The sequence below is a fragment of the Chrysoperla carnea genome, chromosome 3 (assembly GCF_905475395.1).
Source record: "Chrysoperla carnea chromosome 3, inChrCarn1.1, whole genome shotgun sequence".
NCBI classification, from domain to species: domain Eukaryota; kingdom Metazoa; phylum Arthropoda; class Insecta; order Neuroptera; family Chrysopidae; genus Chrysoperla; species Chrysoperla carnea.
In genome coordinates, this window is record NC_058339.1 from 67117580 (window position 1) to 67134692 (window position 17113).

A 17113-nucleotide genomic window follows, 5' to 3' on the forward strand; every position below is an offset into this window, starting at 1 on the left:
TAGGTATTAGAACGGTTCTGCAAACCGATTATTTCTGTAGTTTTAATTTAAATAAAAATCTGCTAATTTTGGAAATGATTATGGTATCTCTTCGTTTGAAGGCAGAGCCTCAATGTAGTGCATGTTTATTATTATTTGTTTTTTATCTTCTAAAGAAATTTGGATGTGATTGATTGTCTGGTTTATAAGATAATAATCAATGTTCCAACTGTTTTATTAGGTTCGTAATTATTATACAGGTTATTGTTTTAGTGGGAGCGCAAAGCATTAATCAAATATTTTTTACAAAATTGAATTTATCCAGGTGTCACTAAGATATAGTTTCTCCGTTTGCTTAACTGATTGTGAAGAAATAATAATAAACTATTATTATGCAAGTTATTTTTATAAGGGGTAACTTTTTTTCATATGGGGGAATTTTTGCAAGTAGATTTTGGATAAAGTTCTATTTGTTGTCTATTTGCAGCTTCATTTTCTTTCCCTTAAATTATTTTTTTAGACAGATATACTATAACGTATTGTTAAAACTTTTGAAATTACTTGGCCATTCAGCTGGCTAGAAGAAAATTAAATACTTTTTAAATAAATTAAAAAATTTGTAGCCGTTTGAATTTATGTTAATTTTGTTTTTAAATAAATTTAGGAGGTGGTTTTCAAGTCAACCCGTTTTTTTTATGCTTGACTACGCATGACTTTTTACAGCGTAGTCCGATTTCGATAATTCTTTTTTATTGGATAGGGAATACTTCGTAATTGGTACGTGAAAATTTTGCTCCAAAGGGTAGAAAAATAAGAAATGATTGATTCTGAATGACTGAATTGTTATCTGTGAACCAATTCTTAACTAATTTCATCGATTTCTCTACTAATTGTGAACCGATTAGTTTGTTTGACTACCCTGCAATTAGTCCCATAATTGCTTCATCAAAATGGGTTCAGTTGTTGCTAAAAAATAGACTAATTCGTGTAACTGACTTTGTTTATTTATTAAGTAAGATAGGCAGGTCTAAACTCACTTATAAGCATAAAATAAAAATTTCTTCACAAAAATAAAACCAGGGAAAAGTAAAAATAATTTTAAAGTAACGGCTTCAATTAACTAATAATTTTCCTGTCAGGAACGGGCTTGTTAACTAAACTTTCATCATTTCAAGTGAAGAATTCTCATAGCACGGGCAGAAAAGTGAAGTTGGGTTTGAAAATCTTTAGAAATACCTACGTAAAATCTGAACGTTTAAAATTTCTAGTTAAAAAATGTGGAAGATATAAATGACGTCATTGTCCGATATCAGCATTGAGATACATATTAACCTTTGTTTTTCTAAAAGGAGATGGCATCAATCTTTGAATGTTTATAACTTTTTCGTTTTTTAATCAATTTTAATTTCATTTTCAAATTTTGTCATGCTATCAAGTCTAGTGTTACATTTTTATCCTTTTAAGCTTAAAATCGATTCATTTGATCCGCTACGAAGTGTAATTGCTCGCACGGAAATTATTGATCGATTTTTGTGCATTTTTTGTTGCTTTATTTTTTGCAAAAAAAATTAGTTGTAATATTGATATTTAATTATTTTGATATTTTTTAGACCATTAATCACAATTTTTATCAAAAAAAGAGTAAAGTAAAACTTTCATAACTGTACTAAAATGATTTTGGTTAGATTAGATAAAATTAAAAAAGATAAAAATAGGAATAACCAAAAATAAGTTGGTAAACCATGATTGACATAATTTAAATTTTTAACAAAAACAATATCGATTTTAAAATATACATACAATTTTTAAAGGGTAACTTTATAACAACATATACACATTACATACGCACATCTTTAAACTCTATTCCAGCTGAAATGGTCGAGTTAAAAATGTATTTAGTTTGTTGAAAATATTTTACAGATGACATCAAACATCTGTACCAAATGCATTCTTAAAACAAAAAAAAAGTATGTTCGAACAATGATATTTGAGCTGGATGGACAGCGGGATATTTGGGTGGTATGTTTGACATAATTTTTGTTTGAACAAGAATTTCGTTTTTATTTTTAAATTTTGCAATTATATTTTCAATTTTTTTTTTTGGCAATATTTACGTTTTATCTTTTTAGTGATAAATTTGACGATTAAGTTTCGAAATTATAAAAATACAAAAAAAAAAAACATAATAATTCATTGAAAAATTGTATACTTTGCTTAAGGTATTTCGATACCGTAAAAATGAAAATGATATCAAAAATTTGAAATTTTATTAATCAATTACTCATACTTTTATACGTTTTTTGTGAAAAATTCGATTCTCTTTACAGTTTATGAGAAATTAACTATCAAAATGAGTGTTTTTATCTAAAAAAGTTTTTTATTTTATGCACAGTACTTAATTTTGGTATTATTATAAAGCTTAAAACTTGAGTAATATTGATTCAAGTTTTTATATAAATGGTAATATTTAAAAACACTCATTAACTAAAAATCCAAGATTTATTACGACTTCTTCTTATACCACCATGTAAAAAGGGTTGTTTTTAATTATTAGCTTTTTTCCTCTGAAGATTAAAAAAAAGATCCTCTAGATGGCAGGATATATTTGTACCCCCCCCCTGGTGTTGTCATCTAGCGGATCTTTTTTAATCTTCAGAGGAAAAAGGCTAATTAGTTTATCGTAAACCGTACAGAGAATCGACTTGAAATTTATACAGTAGACGTATTAAATAATTATTAATTGACACACCAAATTTCAGTTTTTTGGTAACACTTTCGTTTTGGTATCGGAACGCTTTAATTATAAAAGTATTTTATACTATTAAGCAATAAATTAATATTTCTAGTAGATTTGCTTAAAAATTAATTCTAATATCGTCTTAGTTTCATTTGTTTGTATGAAGAGTATTTAGAATGTGACTGCTTCTTAATTAAGATGGATTTTTTATTTTTGTTTTTAAATAAAATATTGTTTACATGTTCGCTATCAATGTTGTTAGCAAACAATATGAAATAGTTTACATTTCTTGTATGTAAACAGTATAATTACATTGTAAATGTATTTTTTTTTATAACATTAAGAACGAACGCAATATGCGTTATTGTAAAGTTATACGAATATGTATAACATTCGAGGATTTGACAAATACCATATTGTGTTTGAATTTTGTGGTTTAATGGCAAGAAAAAAAATATTTTAACTTTCATTATTTATAAAAATTATTTATTTTATAATATATCAATTTGTTTTACTAAAATGTTTATAATTTTATCATAAATTCAATCAATACATATTATAATTGAATTTTTTGTAACATCAAATCAATTTATTATTTTCTATATTTCTTAGAATATTTCTAGCTCATATTCGCATCTTGGCGAGATTCTTCAGCATCCGTGTCTCTGAGACTTTAACTACTGTCATCCCCATTAATATTAACCCATTTTATTGATATTCCATATGGATTAAATCATACTATGGAGACGCTACGATATCGAAAATTTTAATGAATTATAATTATTTAATACAAACAAATTCTAAGTAATTTGAATTGTTGATTAATGATTAATCAAGCCAAACTTTTAAAAATTCATATTTTGAGGATGTTTGAAAACCGACGGACTTACACAAATTTTTGTTTACAAATAGTTTAAAATTATTAATATTAAAAAAAAAAACTAAAAAACACGCTTTTGTAAATAGCTGAACTAAAAGGTAGAATTTAATTTCTTTAAATTCAAACAAATCATTTTATCGTAACCGTGGAGTGCTAAATTTCAATTATTGTAAATATTTTATAGACAGATATTGATAAAAGTAAAATAATTATAAAATAGCTTAAAAAGCACCCTACGCATTTTCTGCGATAAAATGATTTTTTTGAATTTGAAGAAATTCTTTTTTACCTTTTAGTTCAGCTAACTACAAAAGCGTGTTTCTTAATTTTTTGAGCTATGTTTTATTTTGTGTTTTTTAGTTTTTAGACTAATATTTATTTATTAAAAATTCAGAATAAATATGGTGGGAGCGCAAATAAATGTATATACTTTCAGATATAATTCGACGTTTTGAAAGAGGTCAAAATCATTTTCAAAATTTTCGTTACATACAAGTACATAATAAGTTACAGCTAAAATTAAACTTTTATATATGATAAAAGCCTTGATCCAGCAGAAATATCGGGCTATTTTAGTCTCGAACCTAAAGTTGAGCAAAAAATTGATATCTTTATAATAAAAGAATATGCAGTAGATTCAAGAAACAAAAAGAATCAAAAATGCAATTGACTTAAAATAATAAACATATTTTGGTGTTTAATTATTATTTTTATACACTTTAAAATGTTTGATAATTTATTGTTCTATGTCTAAAATGCTTGTAAACTTATTGTACTAATAATGTTTTTAAAATAGACACATATACAAAAAAAAAAAGTTTTTTTTTATTATTATAAATACAAAACCTATTTAAGACTGTATGTTCTCCAAAATTATATACCCAGTGGCTCACTAAACAATTTCATATTATTTCTTTTCAATGTACCATACATTCAGGTACGGATTGGTAGAAACGGCTCACCGGGAACTCATACAAGGTTCGACCCAAAATGCAAAAAAAAGGTAAACGAATTCGTCTAACAAAAAAAATTGACCGGCAATGCACTTCCATCTTTGGCAGATGTATTTGTTTTCTTGACTCTGAAATGAGGTTTTATACGCAATTCAATGAAATTTAAATTAAGAATACGAGCACTTAAATTACTTGGATCTTCTAAAAGTTTAAATCGTATTTATAACTTAAAATAATCTTTTTTTTTACCGTCAGCCCAACGGGAATTCTTCCAAAATTCCATATGACCAGTTCGCCTTGCGTACATTTATTTTATTTTTTGGTGAAAACATGAAATATAAATTGCAGTAAGTAATATAATTTATTATTATTAGTTAATTTAATAGAAATTTTGATTTTTTTAATTAATTCAGGTTGTTTTCAAGTTGATTTTTGAAAATCTTTAGAAGCACGCAAAATATGAACGTTCAAAATTTGTAATTAAACAAAGAGGAAGGTATAAGTTTGTGACGTCATTGTCCGATATCACCATAGTGATATTTATAAAATACATATAAAACTTTGTTTTGATAAAAGGAGATGGACAACAATCTTTGAATGCTTATAACTTCTTCGTTAATTAATCAATATTCATTATTATTTCACTTTAAATTTTTGTCCTGGTATGAAGTCTAGTTTTCTTCAGGCAACTACCGTATTATTTTATAATAATTATCTTGTAAATATTAATTAATACATGGAATGTTGCCAGCTTAAAATAGGTATAGCTATTAGACTCTTAAATTTAGATACTTTTATTACTCGAATTATTTTCCGACCTAATCAGCCTAAACTTTTTTAACATTCTCTAAACGTACTCTATAACTTTCTTTTTTAAATTTTTTATGTACATGCATTTTCTATGTAGTGTCATACACTATCTCATTTAACTTTTTTTGTGATGATGCGTACCATTTTTGTGGACCACCGTGAATATTATTTTTATAAAAGAAACATAAGTAATGTATCAAAAAAACTTTAAGACATATATCTACGAAATTTAGAAAATTATATTTCGACTTGCATAAATATATCTATGACACAAAATGTTTATTTATATAAAAGTATAGACTATTGAATATCTATTTACATTATATATTAGTTTAAATTTAACGCCCCAAAAACTATATATTTTATGCAGCAAAAAAAGTAAATGATCTAAAATTAGGTTAAATTTGTTGTAGCTGAAAAATTTGTTCTGATTTTATGTCAGATAAAATGGTTTAGGAACTATGTCTGGTTGAGAGTTAAAACTAAAAAAACTGCAACAGACACCAAAAACCGACATCTAGGTTACCTAGGAAACTAAAACTTTTTCAATCGATTCAGGTTGCCATGGATTTTGAGAAAATGCAAAAATCGTTTTATAACTGTCAATTTGTAATTTTTGTCAAAATTTTATGTTGTATCATTTAAAGAATTGAGTTGTAAAAGTTATTTTTTTAATAAGTTTTTCTTATTCATCGTAAGAAAATTACCATTAATATATTTTTCCCAAGAATAAATATATAGGCAACTTTGAAATATTTTTTTTTCATTACCGAAATAGTTAAAGCGTTTTACAACTTTTGAATAAAATACAAAAAAAATTCACACATCCTATTTTAAGATTAAAATATGATTAGTTTTAAAAACATTGAAAAACTTATATGTTATAATAATAAAATAAAAATAAAGAAAACTTCCGCGAAACTGTAATAACATAATATTCACATAAATCAAATCGTTCCGTTACGATGTTGATATATATGTGTAAACGGCCGTACGACACTCTGGGATGTGGTTCGTTTAACCTAAATAGAGAGATACCGACAAAGTGTTGTAAAACTTTAACACATTCTCATAATATGCATATTAATATGTGTATTACATGGAGATTAGTAAGTACCAGAAAACACCCAAAATATATTAATTATAATCTTTAGTTAAAACTATCTTACTATATCATCGGATTAAAATGTGAAACTAAGGATTTTAAGAAAATTATCAAGTTTGTAGGTCACTAACTTTAATTTTAGTCATGTTCATTAAATAATATAATTTATGATAATTTTTTTCGTTCCGGTTCACTCTATCAGGTATTCAAAGTGATAAAAACAGGAATTTAATAAATAGTACACTTACAGTTGGGAGAGGGACCTTTTAGCAAATTTCCGAAGGAAATAGAGCTATTGCTCTTGATGGAATTTTGGAAAATTTTCTTCAAATGCTCATCGGCCCTACCTAATAAATATCAAAAATGACCATCGCTAACATATCTCTCTAAATTAAGAGAATTAATATCTCTCGCAATTTTAGACCGCTTTGAATAAAATTTGGTACCAAGAAAGGTTTCGATATTTAAAAGGTTAAGTTCATTAATAAACAAAATCGACAGGTAAACAAGTGTGGAGGGGTGGTTTGAGCAAAGTACAAAATTTTGAATTTTTTCAAAATAACAAATATTTTTGTATTTTTGAGCAGTTTTAAGCAAAAACGTACTCTTGTGATTTTTTCTTCAGAAAATACATTATTTGATTTTAAGAAAAATGTGTTATTTTTTTTCAATACCTGAGGGAATTCGCGTAGCTAACGCAGCTCCTGCGCTACGAGTTTTTTTTTAAATAAAGAATGTTGAAATTTTTTAAGAAAATGGATATTTTTTCGAATAAAAGCAAAACTAATAGTAATTTTATGTTTTAAGTCTGTTTTATTTTGAAAAATGCGTCAATAAATTTAACAAAATCAAAAAAACGGTTTCAAAAATTTGTACCGAAATTTGTAAAAGTTAAATTGAAACAAACATGCAGAAATCTGTCAGTTTGGTCATCTTCTTATTAATTGATTAGCTAAAATATTTTGGAAACTTTCATGTTTCACTTTCATTTGATTAAATTGGGCAAAAATTGGAAAACTTTGATAGTTGGTTCAAAAAATATTGTTTTTAGAATAGAGAAATGGTATTATAGCTATTAAAGTACTCTCTTAAATTTTGTTGATCTGAAATTAAGAAATTCAAACCTGTAAATAAATTAGATAATTTTAGATATCTAAATGGGCTCTAAGGCCTAAGTGTGTCCTTCGTGGACAGCCAATATAACCTAACCTAACCTAACCTAACATCACTAGTAATGGAGTAAAGGGATTTATGTAATTATTTAATAACTAAACATTATAAATAATCGTCTATTGACTCATTATCGAAAATTCATTCAACATTTGCTATTCAAAACATGTTAAAATTCCAATTTTTGATGACTAAATACGTGAAAACTCAAGCAATACATTGCCTTAATGTCCGATTAATCATAAAACAATTTAATTAAAAAAAAAACCATTGAAGCTAGCTAAAGCTTTTAATTAACAAAGTGAATTGTACGAATTTTGGAAAAGTATTACGAAATCAGGTAAATATGTCTTAATTTAGTTTTGTTAAGAGACACATCTCAATTAGAATTTGTCAACTAGTCGAAACTAGTCTTGTGTAAAAGATTCGTAGAAAATTACAAAGTATGTTAAATATAAAGTAAAAAAAAAAATCTTAAAACGTATTTAAAAAAAGGAAAAAAATTACTTTTTACCACAAAAAAAAAGAAGAAATTTTTACTTTTATAATCCTTCCACCGATATAATCTACTTACATAGGAATTATCCATAAAAGAGAATTGGATGAATTCTGTATAGCATTAAGATCAAGTGTTTTGGCTTAGCATGCAAAAAAGTCACATAAATATTTGATAACAAAATCTACAATATCAGTAATAAAACACATATTCAATTAAATTTTTTTTAAAACCATATTATAATAATTGTAAATCTTGTAATCCTATCAAAATACTAAACCAATACCATATTTACTTTAAGCTTTATATGCTTGCTACACATAGCTTTAAAATATATTATTTTGTAAAGTAGATAATATTTAATATACTAAATGTTTACACATTTGCATTCGGTTATTATGTGGATTGATAATAATCATTTCGTTTTATCCTATACCAATTTGAGGAAGTTATGTGTGGTTTATTATTTGGTATTATGAATGTATTATCGATGTTTCTTTATCAAAGTTTTCTGTTTGTAATAATCAGAATCGGAAATTGAATTTGTTCATTATACATTTGTACCTACATCTTAATATATATATTTCTTGTGTGCGTGTGTATGTAATTGAACTCCTCCTAGACGGCTGGACCGATTTTGATGAAATTTTTTGTGTGAGTTCAAGGGGATTCGAGAATGGTTTAGATTCACAATTTGGTCCAGTACAACTGTTTTTGAGGGCTCCGTACCAAAAAAATGAAATTTCATTAAATGGTGGGAGCGCATATAAATCATATCACATTATTTTACAACTTACTATGTGTACTATGTATTTTTAATAGTATTCAGGTATTGTCAATAGGCATTTATTAGAGCCATATGCGAGCGCAGCGAGCTCTACTATCAAAGACCAGGTCAAAGGTCGAAGGTCAGGCCACTCCAATAAATAGGAGTTAAATTGGGGTTTAGCGGGATGGGTTTAGCGGACAGGCGAAACGTAGTATAGGTATTCATGAATTGGAGTTACGTTTTTACGGGACAGGACAACGTCTGTCGGGACCGCTAGTAAGTATATAAATTTGAAGAATCCCTCGACATAAAATCAAGTCTGATCGATTAGTTTACATTGTAGCTACTAAATGGATGAACCAATTTTGATTTTATGTGTTTGTTTGAAAGGCAATTTGAACAAGAGTGAAAAACTACTGAGCCGTTTGAAGATCATTGTCTCTTTTACAGTTGTTTCGGGTATGAAACCCCTAAACTTACATTTGAAACATAGCTAAAAATACTCTCGATCAAATTATCTTTCAAACAAACAAAAAATCACAATTGGTTCATCCGTTTAGGAGTTACGATGCCACAAAATCAGGTCTGATGGATTCATTTGTGGCATCGAACCTTCTAAACGGATTAATCGATTTTGATTTGTTTATTTGAAAGGTAATTTTATAAAGAATGTTCTTTGCTGTGCCTCAAGAAAATTTGCTCAGCCGTTTTAAGATCATCACCTCTTTTCTAGTTTTAGGAACCCTAAACTCGCATTTGAAACAAAAAACACTCTAGACCAAATAACCATTTTATAAAAAATAAAATTGGTAAAATCGGTTCACAATCTGTATGTCTGCCTGTGGCATCGTTGCTCCTAAACGGATGAACCGATTTTCATTTTTTTTGTTTTTTGATTGAAAGGTACTTTTTATCGTGAAATCACCCTTTTCTAGTTGTTTTTGGATGCGGTACAACTTGCTTTGATTAATTAGAAAATAAATAGAAACGAAAATTATTAGAAAGAGATTGAAATCGTAATTTAAAAAAAATACAAATCGAAATTAAAAAACCAATTTTACGCTATACAACTTGAGATCTTATTTAAACATGGTAAAAATATTTTGAGAAATACAAAAGTTGAAACTTTTTCAATCGGGGCTGATCTTAAATTTTGAATTGAATTCTTAATATTTTTCGATAAAATCATAAATAATAATGACATCTACTTTTTCCATCAACAATTTTCGTGTTTTGTTGAAATTTAATTATCCTATAATTCAGTCAAGGGTTAATACTTTAATTTGTTCAATAAAGCAGAGATAGAAGGATTGGCTACATTTTTGTTGTGGTTATCATTAATTTTTAGATACATTGTTAACTCTTTAAGGACTTGTCTGGAAATTTGCTTTTTTTCAAGTACTGAAGTTTTTAAAAAAGAATGACTTCCTAAAGACGGTAAATTTTAATAATTAGATATCTCTAAAAAATGAATTGATCATTTGTAAAATAATTTATCGCTTTTAAAAAATCGCTTTTTATGATAATTTCATTCCTGCAAAACATCTGAAATTGGCTGAATCGATCAAAAAATGAATAAAAATGCTCTGACTAAAAACTTTCAAGGTATTATATAAGATAGATGGTGGGAGCGTCGGGAATTGTTGTTTTTATTAGTTTATAATTTATACACGAGTGTATCTTCAAATATGAAAGATTTAGGTAAAATACCTAGATTATAAAATTTCAGAACTAAAGTTGTATTTTGAATTTGCAAGAATTACCACGTGTGCATATATTTTCGACTTAGACAGTTTTTTCAATCATGGGTTGAGCTATTCTAGAGTACCTACTCAGGTATTTAACACCAGCTTTATAGTTGATTATTTAAATTCGATCCGGTTTTTAAACTAAACAATTATACAAATATCTACAAATCGTTTGGCTTGTTTTGATTTCAAAATTCCTCTAATACTTTTAGACTCTTGATGTTAGGTATCATCTGTGCATACACTTAAATTGTATATTGGCTTATAGGTTTAGATTAAGATATATCAATATATGGATATGTTATTCCGAATATTGTGGTCAAAATTACTTAATACACTGATTTATGACACAATAAAAAAAAAATTGGAATTTTCTTATTTCTTTTGAAAAATTGATGTTTCGACATCAGATAGAATTTGGTAAGGTTATAAGGAAAAGTAATTTCTGGAATGCTGCCTAAAATCCTATCCAAAGGATAAACTCTCGCATAATTTGGAGATAACACGTAAATTATTCGTACAATCATTAAATGGAGCCCATGTTTCTGAATTTTAAGCCATAATTGGTATAACGTAATCAGAACAAACTATTTATTATCGATTTTTTTTAATTTTCTTGAACAACTTTTCTCCTTTTCTCTTTAATATATCGAAATTATCGTTAAAAAATTATGTTTCAAATTTGGATAAAACTTTGTACATAGAGATAATTTTGACCTCATTCAATAGGCGAAGAGTTTTTAAGAAATATCCAAAATAATCCTATACGAAGTTAATCATAGGATTATGTACAAAGTTTTATCCGAATTTAAAACATAATTTTTTAACGATAATTTCGATATAGACGAAGCATCGATTTTGGGAGCACCTTCAAACACGAGCCCATTCTTAAAATGGGCTTGATTTCTGTGATCTTAGAATCAAAATTACCTCATTAACTGAGTTAGTAATACCACAATCAGAATCCAATTTTGTTTTCTCGATTTTTTCCAATATTTTCGTAAGAAGACTTTTTTTTAAAAGGTTACCCCTAAGGAAGTGCAAAAACCATAAACCAATTAGTATTTCAGAATTCGGATAAAGCTTCGTACGTTTTTATAATTTTTGGAAAAGTCTAAAAACTACGATATTTCTACCTAAAATTTTATTCTATATTAAAGTTAGCGGTAATTGGGTTACACTCTTTGAAATAGGCCTATTTAATCCTAAGCTATATGATAATAACGCCACTTGTAATTAATTCATTAAGACGCTTTTGATATTACAACAAAAACAATGTCTACATGTACTGCAAAACATTCCAGTGTAGTATCACATCTATATATTTATATATCTTGGATTTAAGTTATACATAAGTTAAGCATATTATCTACCTATATTTACAAAGTTTTAAGCAAAAGTGAAATTAAACAAATAAAATACCTTCCTTCCAACAAATGGACTGCTACAGCCATAGCTAACCACTTTGTTTGTAAAGTCAATAATAATATAATTTTAAATGCAAAATAAATATTGAATTATAATTAGGACGGTATATATTACAATCATAATACATACCACATATATCCAGAAAGGATGTTAGCCGCTTACTGAATTCAATAATAATACCTACAACTCTATCACTGTTTAAGCAGTTTAAACAAATCAATACAAATTTTGACATTCGATAAACTTTAAAAAAAAAGAACCCAAATTGCATTTTCTGAGATGCACCAGGAAGAACAGATTGTGACAGATAAGTTAGCAATTTTGCAAAACAAAAACCCGTCAATTTTTTGAAATTAGCAACACAAAAAAATCATTATCAAGTGAAAACTAACAATTGACTGAGTTAATTGTTGAAATACTCTGTTTAGAAAGAGTTAAATGTCAGTGACGGCCTTTCATTTGGTTTTCAAAAATTTTCGAATGTTTTACAAAACCACTAGTTGAAGTTGCCTGCATTTTTTCAATTCCCTACCTTTTATAGTTTTGAAAAAATTGACACCAAAGTTTTTTCATAAATTTTGCTGGTAAATAGTGGTGTAGTGACAACAGTGAACAGTGGCGAAAAAATGTTTCAAACAAAAGTGCTTTTTTATAAGTAACATTTTTTTACATTTATACTTTTGTTCTATTTCTAACGGTTTACAAGATGGATCCTACGGACCAAAGACTTATATTCCTCATTTACAAACTCAAAATCATTTATTATGCCACGAAGACCTTATTAAAATTATTATATATCTTTTCGTTATTGAGCTATCGTGATCACGGACAAACGGACAAACGCATATACGGAATTGACCTACCAGGTGATTTTACGAGTCCCTGTACCTTTTTTTTAATAAAAAAAATTCGTTATTAAATAAAATTAAAAATTAGGCCATACCTACTTATTAAAATATAGACAATAGATATTCTGCCCATAAGCATTAGTTTTAATTTGCCCTTTATTAAATACAAATAGGAATAAATGATATTTCAAAAAGTTTTGGATTCAGTGCCGGAATAATTTTAGATCCAAATGTTTAGCAAGCGAACTACAATATGGAGATAAACCCGTTTCTTACTTCAATTACTTCGTTAAAAATGTATACCTAAGCAATTCAATATTTCGAAAATTACTCAAGGCTATGATTTTCGATGAATGTGCGTTTTAATCGCTTATATTCATACTCTGACAAGTTTAACGATTTTGTTATTTTAAAATACAAGATATTATTCTACTGAATAAAGGAAGAAAAGATAATTATAAAAATAATATCAAAACAATTGTTAAATTTATTCTTCTTAAGCGCTTGAAAAAGATACAATTATGTATTGAAACGTCGTACATGCCCGCCAATTCAATTTATTTATAAATAGTATAGATAAGTACGGAAATCATGAATGGAGATTCTAATTTATTATGCTAAAAAAAGCTTGTTGTCTTTTAAAAGAGTATTTTTGTTATATTTTAAGATATAAAAATTATGATCCGTCGAAAACACAAAACTTTAATAAGACTAAACGAGTAAAATTTCTATGAAAATCAAAATTAAATAGGAAAAACAACACGCACACACATATAAAGAAAAAAAAACTAATAATAAATACATACACAAAATAATTTATAACACACAATAGAGCTTTCCAAAAAGGTTTTATTATCATCAACGAGAAACGAAATGAAACGCAAGCAACCAATCAGAAACCAGCGAACTTATAGATACAGAATATTGACAGCCATGACACTTTTATACGAATTACTTTAAATATAAAATTTGAAAAACATTTTTATTTTAAAATTCTTTAGTGGACATTATTCCCAAATAAAACCAGCACAAATCTTACACACCAAAAAATCTTATGACACTCAAACAGAAAAAAAAAGTTCGAATAAGTTTGAATACAAAAGTTTTTCGTAAGTCTCTGAATTGAAATGTCAAGTATAACTGAATCAAAGGTGGGATTTGTACGTTTTATATGTTAGTTGAAGACATTGTTTTCTCTGGCAACACTCTCCAATATTATTTCATTTGAGCGTAGTAACGGTTGAGAAACTCATATAATGCAGTTTATTATTCTACGAGAGACCCACCGCATGCCATTTAAAATAAATTCCCAATGTTTTTAATCTTCGCAAAAACTTTTTTTTTTAAATAACTTACCACATAGATGAAGTCTCATTCTAATCTGTTTATAAAGGACACAAAATTTAATAAATTTTCCACTCACGTGACGAGGAGGTTGAGGGGATACGTTCCACATAGGGTACTCTCTAAATGTATTGATTAGTATATGTTGGGAAAATGAAAAAAAAAAAAATAATACCCTTCAGGGTATACAATTAGGCGTACAATTTCACACGAAAGGGTGTGAAAAATCATACCCCTCAATGTGTGTATTTATATAAGGCGTTACCACCGTTACCGTATTTTCTAAAACAGGTTGAATTGAAATGGTTGCATATAAAACGTTCGGTATGGATCGATGTTAGGGCGGAGTATAAATCAATCATATGTTCATATATTTAGAACTTTGTTCAATCTATTGAAACTGTATGAAATAGAAGATAAACTGTATGTCTATTGGAGGTGGAGTTTGAATACTGTAAAACGATTGTAACTCAATTGAATACACGCCTTTTCTCAGCATTATATTTGAATTGTATAAGCCTAGGCATATCCATCGTTACGTTATACGACATCCACACATATTATTTCATGAGAGGGTATATTTGGTTGTTTTCATTAGTAACATTGTGTCTTGGGCAGAGGCTAGAACAACAAGAAAATAGTGGCCCGACAACGTTAGCAGCCCGTGTGTTTTTACTTAATCTTTGTGTAAATTGTGTGGTGGTCTCCTCAATGTTGTGACTGATAATAGATTTTGTTTTTGCAAAGATTGATTTGTTTCAAAACATTTCACATCTTTTTTTACACCTTTTGTAAAATTGTTATAATAACACAACACCGGCGACCGTACATCCTTCCAGAATAAACATTTATCGACTCGTGTGCCCCGGCTTACTCATTTTGTTTTCTTTTTAATTTGTTTTTATTTTCATTTCGACTACGACACGATATAAATATTTTTTGTTATTGTTGACATGTCGCCATCATATTCCTACGACATACCTCCGTCTGGTGTTTTTCTCACCTGTTAAGTGTTAATGAACAATATTTTTGAAAATTTTTTGCGTGAGTGTATATAGTGTTTTTTGGAACAATTTGGAACTTTTGTTTTGGAACTTACATAGTGCAATTATAAAATGCATCCGTTATTCAGTGAACATCAAAATGCATATTATCGACATCCTGCGACTGGAGCACCCGCGTATACGGGATCAATGACAGCTAGTGCTGCCGTCGGGTATACTTATGATCAATATTCTCGTTATGGATATGTACCATCCGCTTATTCAGCACTGGGTAACCACCAGCAAGCATTGCATCAAGCAAAAGATATGGTTAAACCACCGTACTCTTATATTGCCTTAATTGCGATGGCAATTCAAAATGCTTCAGATAAGAAAATTACTCTCAACGGTATTTATCAGTTTATCATGGAACGATTCCCGTATTATCGTGAGAATAAACAAGGTTGGCAAAATTCAATTCGACATAATTTATCGTTAAATGAATGTTTTGTTAAAGTACCCCGTGATGATAAGAAACCTGGAAAAGGAAGTTACTGGACGTTAGATCCAGATTCGTACAATATGTTTGATAATGGTTCTTATTTACGGCGGCGACGAAGATTTAAGAAGAAGGATGCTATTAAAGAGAAAGAGGAAGCATTAAAAAGACAGCATATACCACATCCTCATGCTCATTTATCGGTGGGTTCAACTGCGTTATCACCGCATGAAGCGGCGTTAATTAAAAGGAGCGTTGATGAAAAATTACATGAAGCAAAAACAGCAAAAATTGAGTGTAAGCTTAAAAGAGAACCAAACACCGATTTAGCTCAGTGTATGAATAAGTATAGTCATCCATCCCCAACCGAATCGAAATCGGTTATTGTTCATCAAGATCAAACGAATACTGCGGTCCCAATGGATGTAGATACCGCTTCAGTTGCATTTACTGTGGATAGTTTAATGACAAGCAGAGATCCACAACAGCATTTAAGTTTGGCAGCAGCATACTCCAGTCCTCGCTTACATTCCACTGCTGGAGGAATGTATTCCTATCATTGTTCAACAACAGCCTCGGCTGCTCAACAGTATATGATTGGAACATCACAGCAAGAAGATGGTCAATTTGCTCGACATATGGCAGCAGGATGGTATAGTCCAGAAACGTCACCAGATTCATCCGCGGCTGCGGCAGCTATTCCACCGGGATTTCGAGAGTTATTTGACGCAGCTACTGCATCACCCCCAAATCCTAGTTGCCAACTGAACACAGGATTTGTTAGTCGAAATTCAACGACACCGCCCACAACAGCCAGTAGTTATCGTTCAACCGTACCCAGTTCTCCGCCAATAAATGTAGCACCCGCACATTATCGTACACCAACAGCGGCTCATACTTATTATCCGCAAGATTGCACGGGTCATAAATATTAGAATTTCAAAACTTGAACTGGTCGGTTCATCTAGCTTATTGTAAATTATTTTTTCTGGGAGTTTTATCGCCAAATTGTGAGGTATGTAAATAGCAAGTAAATGGATAAAAGAAAGTTTTTAATTTCGGAAATATTCAAATATATTAGGATTATTAGGCTGTAAATATTTTCGCTTTATATATAGAACGTTGTATTACATAAAGTATTAGGACTTAAGTGAATTTTCAACACTAGATCTCAATAAGAAAATAAAACAATCGTTAACTAAATTATAGCACGACATTCAACAATTTCTAGGTACTAGGTACTACAAGGTGATCAAATTAAGCTTAAATCAATACGATTTCTTTTTAATTTTAAGCATTGGATTATGCAAGTTTTTACGTCTACTTCAATACCACAAAACCGTACCAAACTGTAAGCTTTTGTG

General features: G+C 28.6%; 1 protein-coding gene across 1 annotated transcript; it reads left to right on the forward strand.

The window, feature by feature from the left end:
• Positions 1-15382: 15382 nt before the first annotated feature.
• On the forward strand, positions 15383-16684 carry LOC123296197 (fork head domain-containing protein crocodile-like). The gene has a single exon (XM_044877658.1). It carries the CDS (start codon positions 15383-15385, stop codon positions 16682-16684), a length of 1302 nt encoding a protein of 433 aa, XP_044733593.1.
• Positions 16685-17113: the final 429 nt, after the last annotated feature.